Source organism: Drosophila suzukii, chromosome 3, assembly GCF_043229965.1.
Source record: "Drosophila suzukii chromosome 3, CBGP_Dsuzu_IsoJpt1.0, whole genome shotgun sequence".
Lineage (NCBI taxonomy): Eukaryota > Metazoa > Arthropoda > Insecta > Diptera > Drosophilidae > Drosophila > Drosophila suzukii.
This window is the reverse complement of record NC_092082.1, coordinates 18,151,285-18,165,609: the sequence shown is the minus strand read 5'-3', so window position 1 is coordinate 18,165,609 and position 14,325 is coordinate 18,151,285. Positions and strand designations below refer to the sequence as shown.

Genomic DNA, 14,325 nt, shown 5'->3' with positions numbered 1-14,325 from the left:
CAATGTCATGTTAAGGTTCTAGTTAGTTTGCTGTCAGAGAAATTTAACAAGAAATTAAATTGTTTAGAAAGACAAATTTGTGTTCTCAATGTCATGTTAGTGTTACGAATGATAACCATTAGATATTCTGTTATCATACGATTCATTGAGAAATTCGGTCTGCCAAAACTAAAAAAGGACGATTAGGCGAAATTTTCTTTTTAATTTTCGTTTTAAAACTAGAACATTGTCTCTAGTTACGATTTTTTGGTCAGATAGTATCCAACATGACATTGAGAACTTTAATTTTTCCAAAACATGGATTTAACTGAATTACAAAACTTAACACGACATTGAGAAATCGGTCATTAAAAGATTCTTTTTGTTTCAAGTAAGCTATACCGAAATCTGCCTTTCTTTATCTGAAGTACATACAATACGTTGCACTTGCATTATTTTAATTTAAGGATGTTCCTTAGCAAGCGTTATTTCTTTATGTAATATCCCTCTGCAACCAACCATCCATTAATGAAAACGTAACTTTTTCTTGTTCTCTTTTTGCTTTCAACTTTATTTTCCAAAAAATCATATAGGGTCTTAATAAATATAATTACAATAAAAGTCATTGGGTAGATTACAAAATAAGAATAAACTAAAAATTCGCATAAATGGTATAAATAAATGGGGCATGCCATCGAAAAACTTAAATAAATTAGGAAACTAAATTTAGACAAGTGGTCGCCAAGTGGTAGTTCAATTGTTTGAGGTTGTTCTTTGGTACGTTTAGCTGCCAATTTTGGGTTAAGTTTAAACCAAATCAATAAGGGTTAATGCAATAAATTAAATTAGTTATTAAGCTAGGTCTTAACGGCTATAAGAAGAGTCTTGTTTTCGGATAACTATGTACAGGCTTACGGCAGTATCTTAGCTAAAGGGGTTTTTAAGGGGTTTTTAACAATAGTTCTTATGATTAGGTAAATCTTTGCGAAGGCCTAAACAAAACAAACTTTGGCTTCATAGCAACGACTTAGACTTAGGGCCAACTGTGATCTGCTCCTCCGGCTGCGGTTGCATCGATCCTGCTCGGCTAATACTGGGATCACCGGGATGTCAGAGATGTCCTAGCCGAGGTCAGCAGCTGCTGCTGCTCACCTCCATCTTCAGGGGCTTGAGGTCCTCCAGCGGGGGCGCCTCCTCGTGGCGACTCTCCCGATGCCGGCGCAGATCCACCTTCCGCTGGAAGGACTGGTCGCAGAGCAGACAGCCGAAGGGCTTGTAGCCCGTGTGCTTCCTCATGTGCGTGATCAGGTTGGAGCTCTGGCTGAAGGCCTTCAGGCAGACGGTGCACTTGTGGGGCTTCTCGCCTGGAATCGCAGGGAAATCGATAAACACAATTAGTCAAATGCCGGTTCAAAGTTTATTAATTGTGGCCGAGAAGCGGCAGCTTTGCAGCAATTAGACAAATTGAAAGGCGATAGGGATCTGCCTTCGAATGGGGTTAGTTTATTTGTCAGTCAGTGGCTGACACACTTGGTTAGTCCCTCCCTCCCCGAGAAAAGTTCTGATTTCCCCGGAATTCAACTTACCCGTGTGTATGTAGGTGTGCTTCTTCATGTCCGACTTTTGGTGGAACCGCTTGCCGCAATATTGGCAGGGATATGGCCGGGTATCGCTGTGGATGAGCAGATGCGTGGACAGGGTGGATGAACGCTTGAAGCTCTTGCCACACTGTTTGCACTGGAAAAAAACAAATAGAAAACACGGTATTAACACCACATTCAAACGGAACGAGTCACGATTTTTGGTTATCCAGAATGCCCCATATTTGAACAGCCTGTGCAAAGTACCCCCAAAAAAAAATCTGAATAGAATTGCCACACTCTATATTTAAGCACATTCGCCTGCTGTGTGTGTCTGAGCCAAATTCGCAGTGGCAACATGAATTAAACTAGATTTGTGAGTGCTCAAATATTTGTCAGACAGGTGACGACAGACCATGGAAAACCCAGAGCCATACTTGGTTAGCCCACATAAGATAGAATTTTTTTTGCATTTCTCGGATCGAAAACAGCTAGTTAAACAGGACAAGGGGCGGTCTGTCTCGGCCCAATGCTAAATCTCAAGTGAAACACATTTTCTAGGCAGCTCTACTCCATATTTGTGGGCCAAACACAGCTGGCCGGAGTGGATCGATCGCGGATTGGATGGATGGGGATCGTGGATCCGCTGGCTGTAACATCTTCGGTTGTCAGATTAAATGTTTGAACAGTTTGCCAGTTGCAGCAACATGCAAGTAACCAAACATTGACATAACACAACTCAAATCGTCGTCGGCCTACGTGGGCGACATTTATTAAGCACAAAAATGGTTAAAAAATGTGAGACAATTTTTTCGAAAAAAATAAAAGCCAGCCTGGTCTACGCGTAATTGTAAATTGACACAAGTGTCTGTTTTTAAATTTCTTTCTCCCTCTGTTTTTTTTATTGATTTTTATTTATTTTTTTTTGATGCCTTGTTTTTGGGATTTTCTATTTGCGCATTGCATTCGAGTGGACCAATATCCACACATATTGGCTAGACTCAGACCCAATTAGTTGCTCTATTGTTAAGCTGCCTCGCCAGCCTGAGCCATAATGTCAATTTGCTTAGCTCCGACAACGGAACGGAAGTTGGCAAAGCTCGAAAAAAAGCAAAAGTCGGGGGAAAAGAGCTCAGGAGAAACCCCAAAGTCTGAGTCAGCCGGGTGGGCCTCCTACGGCGAACAGATGTAAGGCACGAATTACAGAAAAAATTCGAATTTATCCATAAAACAGCGGAAAAAACAAGGCCTGCGCCTGCGCCAAAGACTCGGACAACTGTCTTCTCCAGGCTTTTGGCCATATGGCTGTCCTGCAGACCGTCCTGCAAGCCTATCGCATTTCACTGACCCTTGGATGTGTGAAAAAAAGGTTGAAGAAAAGGACTCGCGGCGGGTGTTGATGGATATAAACGCAATATGACATCGGGTTAGGCATAAGGGTAAGTCGTATCAAATTCCTAGGGGTCGTGTGCCCTCTTACCTCCGCGCAAACCAATATCGAAATGACAATTATGATTGTAATTTGTACAGAAATCTTCCTGGTGTCCCACCACTACCCCCACTGCCGCTAATCAAAATTATTTGATTAACTAATTGCGTGATTTCGATGGGACTTAATTGAATTTCCATAGAGCTCTATCGCTTCGGGTTTGTATTACCAATTTTATTACAGTATTTGCTGTGCCACTTTTCCAAATTGAAAGGGGGTTTCTTTTTGGCTCGGTGACAATTAAAACACTCGAGGACAAAATATGAAACAATTAACACGGGGGAATTGCCGAGGACACGCAACCTTATGCAATGAAAGTATTACAGTTTAGAAGGTTTGGTTTGGGGTTTATAGATCAAGGGGTCCTGAAGGACACGTGATAAGAACATTAGAGTGGGGCAGACCAGGATCCAGAGATTTGCCCTCGATTTCCTTTCCTTTTGTTTTTATACATTTCCCCCTGAGCATATCCTGTTTTGAGTCTGCTTACCTGGAAATTCCTGCCGCTGCGCTTCTCCTCGTTTTCACCTTGGTAAGAGGACGAGGAGGACGAGCGACGCGCAACATCTGTGGCCGTCGAGTCAGGATGTTGCTGCTGCTGCTGATGATGTTGCTGATGTTGCTGCTGGTGATGCAACTGTTGCTGCTGCTGCTGCTGCTGCGGCTGTTGGTGTTGATTACGCATATAGCCAAATTCGGCGGCTGCCACCAAATTCATGAGAGCGGCTGCCGATCGGCTGTCCTGCTGCTCGTCCTTGATGCGATGTTGCTGCTGCTGTGGTTGTTCACTGCTCTTCTGCTTGAGATGCTGGGTAAGTAGCTCCAAGTTATTCCCCGTCAATCCTGCCATGAAGGCATTGCGATGGGCGTACAACTGCTGCTGGGCCACCTCGAATTCCAAATCCTGGACGGAGTTTGAGGAGGGCGGGGCGGACAACGAGGAGATGGGCGATTGGAGCGATTGTATGGAAGCCGTCCTGCGTTCATACTTGAACTTCCGGACAATGGGATCCACCTGGTGCTCATCCTCGTAGCCCTGCTCCTCCATCTTCAGGCCAAACTGCTCCCGACGCGCTGATCTCTCGCACATGGAGGCCGGTGACCAGATGATATTACCCTGCGATCGCTGGCGCTGTTGCTGTGGCGTGCCCGAACTCTTCAGGTTCACCGCCCTCAGGGGAGGAGGGGTCACATTCAGCGAGGTCAGCGGATGCAGTGGCTCCACCTCGCTGCTCGAACTGCTCCTGCTGCTGTTGTTGCTGCTGCTATGGTACTGATCCTGTCTGGAGTGGTCCGCTGTGATGCGCTCCTTGGTGCTGAGGTTGAGGGGCATGTCCTCGTCCTGCTCCTGATCCTCCTGCTTCGCCACCTCATTGTTGTTGTTCAGCTGCAGCTCGTGCTCCTTCTCGGGGGTCAGGGCAAAGTCACGATCCCGCTGACCCAGCACCACGGAGGCGGGCGACTTGGGGGTCATGGGGGTCAGGGGCGTGCCTAGTGCGGTGGCCGAGGACAGGAGGAACTGGGGCCACAGCAGAGCACTCGAGTAGAGCAGTGGATTGTACAAAAAGGGCAGATCTACGGGGAAATTATAAAGAAACCAGGTCAGTTGGTTACTAGAAGTTAGGAATGGAAAGTATTTCTGAAATACTGATCAGTGCTTGAGCTATTCTTATTGATTTTATTATATCGAGATCAAAAATATGGTTTTTAAGGCAAGAGAACGAATTTCCTAAACCATGATATCAAGTGATTTTATACTATACTATACTATAATATTATTCCTAAATACCAAATGTGTTTTTTAGGAATTGAATGATATCTTGTTTCAAAGAGTCACATTCGAACTATCTTTATCAACAGACCATTGTGATAAAAGTCGAACTTATAAGATTGGAAGATCACTTCAAAGCGTTTAGTTTGATTGCAATTAAGCTTTTTTGACCAAAGAACCGAACTCTTTGAAGCTCCTGTCTTCCTCAAATATATTTCTACAAATCCATATAGAATAAAGAGTCAAAGATCACTTCAACACATTTAGTTTTGATGGTTTATGAATTATTTTTGTCGAAGACAACTAAACCTTTTTTAGGCTCCTAACTTCCCCATCTATTTTTCTGCAAATCCAGATGAATCTCAGGACGTGGAACTCACCTCTTCCGTTGAGTTTCTGGGCCGCGGCCGAGGCTATCACAGTGTTGAAGGCGGACGCCCGCTGCATCCACTGTTTGTCCAGAGCCGCTCCATGACAGCCCAATCCCGCGGGACTCGGCTGCTGGGAGTGCGGCGATGGCGGCGGCGATAGGTGATTCATTTTGAGAACGGGTCTTAACTTTTGGGGTGCTCACTGGGCTGATTTTACAGTCTTTGGCTAATTTCTCTCAGTATTTTCAGTATTTCACTGCACAAATCTCACTTTCTTGGCGGACTGATCTTCGATTCGAACGGATCTTCGATGGGTAATACTATTCTCGTGCGGAATTCTTGGCTCTCTGGAGACGAACACGTCCGTATCGCTCGGTGCTTCGCACCTGACTGAATCTTTGGTCGATGGCTCGGTTCTAAATTGAGCCAACGGTGAAGCGACTTGACTTGGCCCGAAAAAAAGGTACGAATCGGGCTCTCTCTGTGTGAGTGCGGCAGCAAGCCAAGTCGAATCAAAACGGGCCCTCTGTGGTAGTGGTGTTGACTCTTTGGTGGTGGCTCTCGAGAGCCCTTCAGTGTATTTGTGTCCGTGTTGCAACCAACTCTGGTTTTTCACCTTTGGCAGCAGTTGGCGGCTGTTGCAGTTGCAAGGGTCAAGACGCACAGTTAGGAACCCTATATGATCGCTCCCTCTCCCCGATCCCGAGTACTACTGGTTTTCCTCTCGGCAGCACGCGTTTCCCTACTAATTGGTATGCAGTTAAAGTTTGGCGGGCGTCCGTTTGTTGTCCTTTTCCCGCTTCCCTGTAACTGTTACAATTGCTCTTGCCGTTGCTGTTGCTGCCACCAACTGTTGTTGGCTTGGGAATATTGGGAATACTTGGTTGGGGCAGGGGCAGCGAGGAAGAGCGAAGAATCGACGGAGGATTTCACTGCTGATCGTCGGTAGAGGAAGGGACGAGGGCGGGATCGGGGCGGGATAGCCCACAAATATTTAGGTGGATGAATCCACAGATGGAACATCTGTCGAGGCAGCTCAACATTTGACTAGAAAATGTTCGTGGATTATGTTAAGATTGCTTTTAGATTTTACTATAATTAAAAATTAACATTTTATTTTACATAATAATAATGAATATAATAATGAATTATAATAACGTAGAAATATGGAAAATTTATTTCAGGTGTTATAATACTTGTGTTAGCTTATTGGAATCGTATTGAAACGCCTATTAGGCATAGAACCCTAAAAAAGAATATTATTTAACAGATTGATGATTCATTCAAGATCTATTAAACTTTTTTTCAATTTGTATTTTTGTTTAACTCTTAAGATCACAAAAACCAAAATCCCCTGTATATCTTGACCCCAAGTTCCCTAATTTGTCAATTATTTCCTAAGTTCCATAGCATAATCCCCTTTGCCCAAAAATGTGTTAAATGTTAAAAATAAATCGTCAAAATTTGGGTTCCGCCTTGTAAAATGTTGTTAGTCGATAAATGTATATATAATTTGGCCACATTTGGTTGGCAAACGAAATAAAGATAAAGATTTTTACCAAACTGAAGCAAACAGTAATACATGTTTTTAAAATTCATATATAAAAATAATAATAAAACAATTCATATAATTCATAAATGAAACTTTTACTTAACTAATTTAAGTACACGGATTCCTAAACTAAAGGCCGTAATGGTCTTGGCGATTTATGCAAAAGTCATTTTCTTATAATGTTAAGTTTTTACCCAAGTATAATAGTTTCTTGGGTGGGAATATGTTTTCAAAAGGGTAAGCCCTGATCCTTACACGAATTTATCATTCCGAACAGTTTTTGACCCAGTTATGTGTTTTTAAGGCAAATTTCTTTTTATATTACCATCCTAAAAAATATCAAAACCCATTAAAAAGATTTTCTGAACAGAAATGTGTGTATACGATTCAGAACTCAGTCGTTTATGTCTGCCAATGGTTTATTTTCCCATAAAAGCAATTACAAAACTATAAGCATTAAAGATCGTTGGATCGTACATATTAAACCACTCGGATAGGAGGAGCACCTGCCACTTTCTCCCACTCCCGATCGCTGCACCTTTTCCCGAGCTTATCCTTTGCCAGCTCGAGGTCCTCCTCCTCAGTTGGTCCTTCGCCACGCTTGGCCACCTCGTCTTGGCCGCCTCAATACCAGTTTATCTATCCTTGTCGCGGACCACACCTGCCTAGTGGCTAGAAAACGGGCTAAGAATAAGTGGCGGGCGCACACTTCCACATTTAACGATCCTCTTCCTTCGGGCTTGTCAGCAATGCTTGCCCTTCCCCTATTTTTTGGCGCAATTTCCTTGCCGGGAACAGGACATGTGCAGAGTTGAGGCGACACCGAAATTCCAGAGGACACGAGTCCGCCACGGGTTCTGCCTGTCTGATCTAGCGAAGCGGTACGAGGCACGCGGCCTCAAAGCGGGCCAAAATGGTGAAATTTCGACCGCGATGAGGGCTGGCCAAGTCAAGTTGGTAACATCGTTGCGCTTGGCGGCGTTTTCTCTTTTTTCCTGGCCAACTGAGGGCGCGTGCTCATCCCCTGCCGCTTTGTAACGGATTCACCGTATGCCGCTCACATCTATCAAAGTTTGATATGCAGTACACTGGGAAAAACCAAAATTGAACGAAAAATATATAGTTTTAAACAAAACCATCACCCTTTGGAAAGTATACAAGTTATAGGTTTATTTATGTTTTAAAGGGTAGAAAAAGGGATTTTCTTTTTAAATCTTATGTAGCATAAGCTATAATTTCAGTTTAATTAAGTAATTTTTTTTGAGATCTAGAGAATCTAATGATTCTGTGTAAAAATGGTATAACGGTGCCGTTTTTTGAACTTTCTCTTACATAAAAAAAGCTGTTATATTAAGAATATGAATTCATAAACATAATAATAAAATACTTTTAAACAAGCAAAAGTATTGCTTCCCTTCTCAAGCTCAACTCCTCCTTTTTACTTGATAGACCTTTAGATATTTTTAAAATACATTTTTAGGATATAAATTTACTTGTTTGTAGTTTAAAATGTGAATTTCCGTTTAGGATCTTAAAAGCGATTTTCTTAGCATAAGTACAGATCAGAATTTTTTCGTAGTGCAACGCATCACAGGTAAAGCAGCCCGTGAGTCGTAAATAATTTCCATTCTCTGTTTTTCGTTTCGGGCGACATTTTATTTACGACACCCTCTGAGAGCCCCTGTGTTTGAGCAAATCCCACAGTCTGAGCCTCGGAAATACCTTTGCACTTGGCTCGTGGCTCTCGGCCCGCTGATTGGCCAAAAGAAAGCCGAGAGGGCGGGTAACACCTACACGGAACGGGTTCGCGTCGGTGTGTGTGAGCCAGGTGAGCTGAGGTGAGTTTCTGCTTCTGGCCAACTTTGGAGGTGTGTGGGTTGTGCGGACCGTTAGATAGATGTTGGATTGGCTGAATGAAAACCCCCATGATGAATGGTCGGGTTGACTTAGTGAATGGCTAGATAAAGTGCAATATCAACTGATATCTCATAAGCTAAACAGACTGAATGATTTTTCGCTTGTAACAATATTTCATCCTCCTATTCTGAATCTTTTTTTATGCTATCCATATATTAAATTTTAGATTTTAAATACATTTTTTTATTGAAATTTTTTAAAATAATTTTTCCAAAAATAATGCTTTATTTTAACCTTAAAATTTCATCAACTTTAAAATGAAGGTAAAGATCCCAATGGTGATGGAAAAGAAACTAGTTTTCGTTATTTTAAGGTTTAATATTTAAACTTAAATATTCCTTTAAATGTATTTAATTTTGTTTTCCACTCTTTCTTATTTGTAAATAAGAATAAAATGCTTGAATGCTTGTAACTACTTAAGGGATTTAATATTTTGTCTATTTAATTTTGATTGCTTAGGGTCGTCTAATAAATCGAAATTATTAGAGGCCATAAAAAATATTACTGGTTTCCTTGACATAGTAATAGTTTCCTAATTGTTTAACCACTGAGATTCCTTAGCTCATCTGCTCCAGCTGGCCGATCTCTACTGATTTATCGTACTATCTGCCGACATCGTTTAAAGCACTAAGAGACCATTTAAGTATTCTCTATTTGTCTCACAGTGGGTGCTGCTGGCCAGGGAAATTCCTTACAACAAATCAGGCGGAAATCTGTAATAAATTTATTATTATGTGGCCGGGCCATGTGGATTATAATTGTCTTGGCAACAAATGGAGGCCGGAACGATGCCCACAGCGAGGCGACAGTGGCCGTGGCCACCGACCGACCGGCTACTGGTTATGAGCACGACCAGGAGGAGTCGCTGTCGCCGGTTCATATCGTGCAGATTGTTGGCAATTATTAAAATGATAATTGCACAAATCTGGCTATCAATTGACGACCATCGAAGACCTTAGACCAGCCGCCAAGCAAACGGCCAAAACGAGCGAAAGCCGCGCCGCGCACCGAGGCAAAATCCCCAGCTCAGACGCATGCGCAGATGCAGTGCAGTCGGCGGGCTCCCATTTCCCAGTCTCTCAGTTGCCAGCTACCATTTGCCAGTTCCCTATACCCAGATCTCCAGTAGTTCCTCTTGGCCTGGTCTCTTCTGGCTCCTGGCTCTTATCATGCGGCGTTGGCGCGCTATGCTGCTTTTCGCCAGCGTTGACAATTTGGTATTAATTTAAGACAACAGCGGCGGGCACAACAGCCGACCGGGCCCAGGCAGTTGTTGGCCACTTGGGCCACAGTCAGCAAAACAAAAGACGGACATTTACATGCTGCCAACGAGGCTAACAATGAAATCTGCGTAGTTTGTTTTGTCCCACAGGAGGGGTCGGAATGGGCCAGCTTAGTCAGACCTCAGATGTGACCAGAGCTGAGAAGTTTAAATATTTTGAAAATAGTTTATCTCTAAAATAGTGTTATGAATTTTAAGGTAAATTAAATATTGTTATTCACTGATTGTAAAATTCGATTTTAAAGGTTTGGTAGTATGTACACAATTACAAATTTCAAATTTTTAAAATTACTGAAAACTAGATCCCAAATATACTAAAATTATAAATGTTGGGAAAAGTCTTAGCATTTTAAAATATGTCTAACTCCCTTTTTTGTCAAATCGGTTTGTGTACTAAAAAACCTTGCAAACGTTCTATAAGTTATATATTTTTAATAATCATAAATGTTCCTACCCAAAGCTGTTATATCTAGCCTTTTTTCGGGTAAGATCTATTATTTTGTTGTAGTATATAGCTAGAAAAATTCTATTTAAATTCAATTTCCAAAAAAAATCAACCCCTTTGTCCTTTATTTTTTAATATTTGTTTTTATGTTTGGTTTTGTTGCACATCTAACTTTAAATTATTGGTTTTACATACTTTGTAAGGTTCTCGAATTTTCAAAACATTTTCAAAATATTTACATTCACATCCCTTTTAAACAAAACTTGGTCCCATTTAACAGCACCGCTCTGCTTTGCTTTGCTTAGTTTTCCTTTGTTTTGGCCAACTTTTGTCCCTCCACTGCGTCTGCGCACAATTATAAAACAAAATTGATAAAATTATTGTTGCTGCTGCCGCTGGCCAAAGGAGCCTCGATGGGCGATTAGCCCGGAGCCAAAAGGTTGCCGTTGCAGTGGCCCCAACTGACCAACATGGGATGGCAGTGGGGGCAGACCCGACCCCTTTCGCATGATGAAAATCAGCGAGTGCCGCAGGAAAAGCCACTGCGAATCTATGGTAATGTGCGGATGGAAGATCCAGACCCAGACCGAGACCGAGACCTCGTTCCGCCTGCCTAGGTGGCTAAATGAAATTTATTTCAATTTCATTTGATATTAATTGCTAATGGCCTTAAGATTGAATTCCAATGGGCTGCCTTATTTGGTTACGCAGTGGAGGAGGCCAAACAAATCGGGCCAGGGAGTTCTCACTCGCTGACTATGTCGGTGGCTTGTTAGGATTGTGTTAGGATTGGGAACCCCCGAACCCCCTTCGGGGGGCTGGCGCCACGAACAACGATTTCGGGCTACAAATAAGGCACCGACCCGGGGTCTCGCCCGCACAAATCTCTGACAGCTGAACGCCGTTTGTCGTTTGTCGTAATTAGCAGCCAAATGGTTAACTTACGATACCTCTGCATGTAATTCCCTACCCCTCGGATCGGGGTTTGCTATTGGTACTGGGCTATTTTGACCATTTCTGGCCGGGCTGTGCGAAAGTTCAGGAATCGGTTGGCGTTAGCTGACTCTGACTTTCGAAATGCAAGCGGCAACCCACACGCTGACACAATTAAGCCAAACACATGTCGTCTCCGGCGGAGATAAGCCATTTATTAACTTTTCACAAGACCTCCAAATGATGCCATAATCTCCGCTTTCGGTTAGACATATGGGAGAGAAGCCACGGCTATCTGCAGCGCCGAAAGATGCAAACAGATAGAACGGAAGGAGAATCGGTTGGTTTCCTGAAGAAGGCGGGATGCCCTGAAGTCGGTACTGTTTATAGAAACAACTAGCTGATTATATAGAGTTTGAATTTAACCAGAGGTTAACTATTCAGAGTTATTGAAAGCTATATTGATATTATATTGAGTTATGTCAAACTCTTAAATTAGATTATTATGTATTTAAGCGATTAGCTATTTGCAAATTTAAACTTGAATTTATTGCTCTGGTCACCTGACTTTATAAAGCTGTAATGCCCTTCGGGAAGACGGTAATTTACTGCTGCTAACTGCGGCTACTGTTTCGCTTCGGGGACCTCCAACGAGCGCCGCTTGACAAGATCCCAGGCAGCAAACAAACCCAAAGGAGCTGAAGCCCGGCCAACAATTGAACTGCAATAAAACAATTTACCCAAAATAGCGCTCGGCCCAAGAGCAATCTGCTGGTTAACCTGGCATCAGACTGCATTGGCACTGAAAAAAATGTGGGATATAAAAGATTTTGAAAAAACAATCCCCAGATACACATGAAAAGGTTGAGGTCGTGTTGAAGTTGAATGCATATAATTAAAATGCTATAGAAATCATAAAGAAATCAATATAGGGCTTTAAGTTGAAAAGCAGAAAAAATTGTTTTTTGTGGAAAACTTTAACTATAACTATACATTTAATTTTAAAGATTAAACAATATGTGCATTTACAAATCAAATTTTTGCTATAATAAATTATTTTCTATTTTAAAATCTGCACCTAATTATTCATAGCTTCGTCAGCTTACAAAATAGTGCATTTTATCGTAAGAGATAGAGCTATAAAACATTCTTAGGTAATGACATTTTTGTATAATTTTCTATCTCTTTAATAATATTTACAAGATTAATATATTCATTTTAATATTTTTTCTAGTGTGGGTCTCTTTAGTATAACCGATATTTACAAGAATAATTGGTTTTTAATTTGTACTAATATTTTTTCCAGTGTGAGTCCGCCGCTGTTACTGGACTCTGGGCAACATTTATCATTGAAATGTGGCGTGCGGTTTCTACGCAGTCGCAGCAACTGCGGCAGCCGAGGATGCTTTGCGGCACCAAAACGAGCTCCCGAAACTCTCCTTTGACTTTGGCGGTTGCTTTGCATATATGCAGTGTGGCAGGGCTTAAAAGGGGGCGCGGCGCGGCGGGGGGCGTGGCAGTTGGCCGATAAACTAGCCCCGGTCCCGTTCCCAATCCCGATCTCGACCAGGTCCACCAGTCAGTCGCGTAAGTCAGGCGGTCGGCTTTGGCTATGGGCGCAGGAAAAATCAATTCCCTGGCCTGAACAGATTTCCCTTTATCTCCGGCAGCCTCTAGCCTGTTCGTCTTGACTGGTCGGCTGATTTGCATATGTTTTGGTACTTCTCTGTGGTACTTTGGTACTTTCGTGCTTGCGACAAAGGCCCTCATAATTGCTTGATTTAGCGACCCATTCAAGGCGAAAAGTCGGCGCCAGCCGCATCCCAGTATCATCGCTCTCGGGTTCTTTCTTGGTGTAAATTGTCGTCCGCGAATGCTACGTGTGGAGCTAGTCATACACTGAAGAAAATTAAAAAAATGAGTTAAGCTACCTGTATATCAAATTAAAGATCTTTCTGCACTTCCTTACATATCCTAACACCCCACCTTGGCAACTTTACTGATCAAGATGGCTAAAATGATATATTTTGGTGCCACTTTCTTATCCGCATGTTAAATTAAAAGTGAGCTTTAAAGTTTTAAGCCAGATGTGTAGGTTTTAAAATGTATAACATAGAGATTAATAGAGATCCAGTCATCTCTTTGGTAATATTTCTTACCAATTCGCTAGTGCTCAGATTTTATTCTCAGTGGAGATGTTTTTTCTGCTGTTGTTGTTGGTTTGGTAGTGGGTGTCTTGGCGGTTTCTGTCGCGTAAATTGCCAAGCAATTCATAAGTGTCAACGCGTCTTGCATGAAAAGTGGTAGCAGACTTCAGGAAAGCAGCTATGTTGGAGGAGATTTATGAGTTTGTTTGGCTTCTCGAATCAGCTGAGCAACAATTAGAAAAGGTTTGAGAACCCAGACTAGAAGATATTTAATGTTTCATAGGACCTTTAGATAAATATTGTCGTAATATCGTCTAACCATATGAATTATATAAAATTTACTACAAATATTCTTACAATTTAGAACGGTTTAGTCCCTCTTCTGATAGTCTATCTGAGCTTTGTTTACTCTTTGTTTTCAATCCCGTTGATTTCCAAGTGTCCTCGTCTCGGCTTCTGATCAAAATATTTGCATAAGCAGAGGTCTGAATTACAGTTTAAACCAGAAACCTCAAAAACAGAGAGCAAAAGGCGAAAACAGAGCTGAGCAGCGTCATGTGCTCGGTTCAGATACAGATACATTGAAAGCCAGGTCTTAAAACCCGCCGAAGACGACGACGACAGCAGGCACGCGCCCGATCCCAAATCCAAAAACCTAAAGACGACTCGGGGGAACTCAGGTACAGGATGGCAAAAAAAAGAGCAACATCAAGGGAATAAACGAAAAAGGACCCAAAGTTGTGCAACTGTTGGGAGATCTTTCGAATCGGGTGAATAACCCGGAGACGTTCCTCAAAGAATCTGGTTCTAGTAGAGTTTTTGTATTATTATTATTATAAAGGTTTGAAGGTGCTACAAG

General features: G+C 42.2%; 1 protein-coding gene across 1 annotated transcript; it reads right to left on the bottom strand.

Annotated features, from left to right (window-relative positions):
- Positions 1-526: 526 nt before the first annotated feature.
- sens (senseless) lies at positions 527-5,585 on the bottom strand. The gene is made up of 4 exons (XM_036816210.3): positions 5,200-5,585; positions 3,539-4,623; positions 1,566-1,716; positions 527-1,343 (listed from the first exon to the last, which is right to left on the bottom strand). Exons 1-4 carry the CDS (start codon positions 5,357-5,359, stop codon positions 1,111-1,113), a joined length of 1,629 nt encoding a protein of 542 aa, XP_036672105.1. The 5' UTR covers positions 5,360-5,585; the 3' UTR covers positions 527-1,110.
- Positions 5,586-14,325: the final 8,740 nt, after the last annotated feature.

What these genes read in the sequence shown, in the direction of transcription:
- sens (XM_036816210.3), bottom strand. Translation starts at nt 5,359, where the DNA reads ATGAATCACCTATCGCCGCCGCCATCGCCGCACTCCCAGCAGCCGAGT. An exon ending in CCAGAAACTCAACGGAAGAG is followed by an intron (nt 4,624 to 5,199) that starts GTGAGTTCCACG and finishes ATTTCCCCGTAG; the next exon opens with ATCTGCCCTTTTTGTACAAT. An exon ending in GCAGCGGCAGGAATTTCCAG is followed by an intron (nt 1,717 to 3,538) that starts GTAAGCAGACTC and finishes GTTTTTTTCCAG; the next exon opens with TGCAAACAGTGTGGCAAGAG.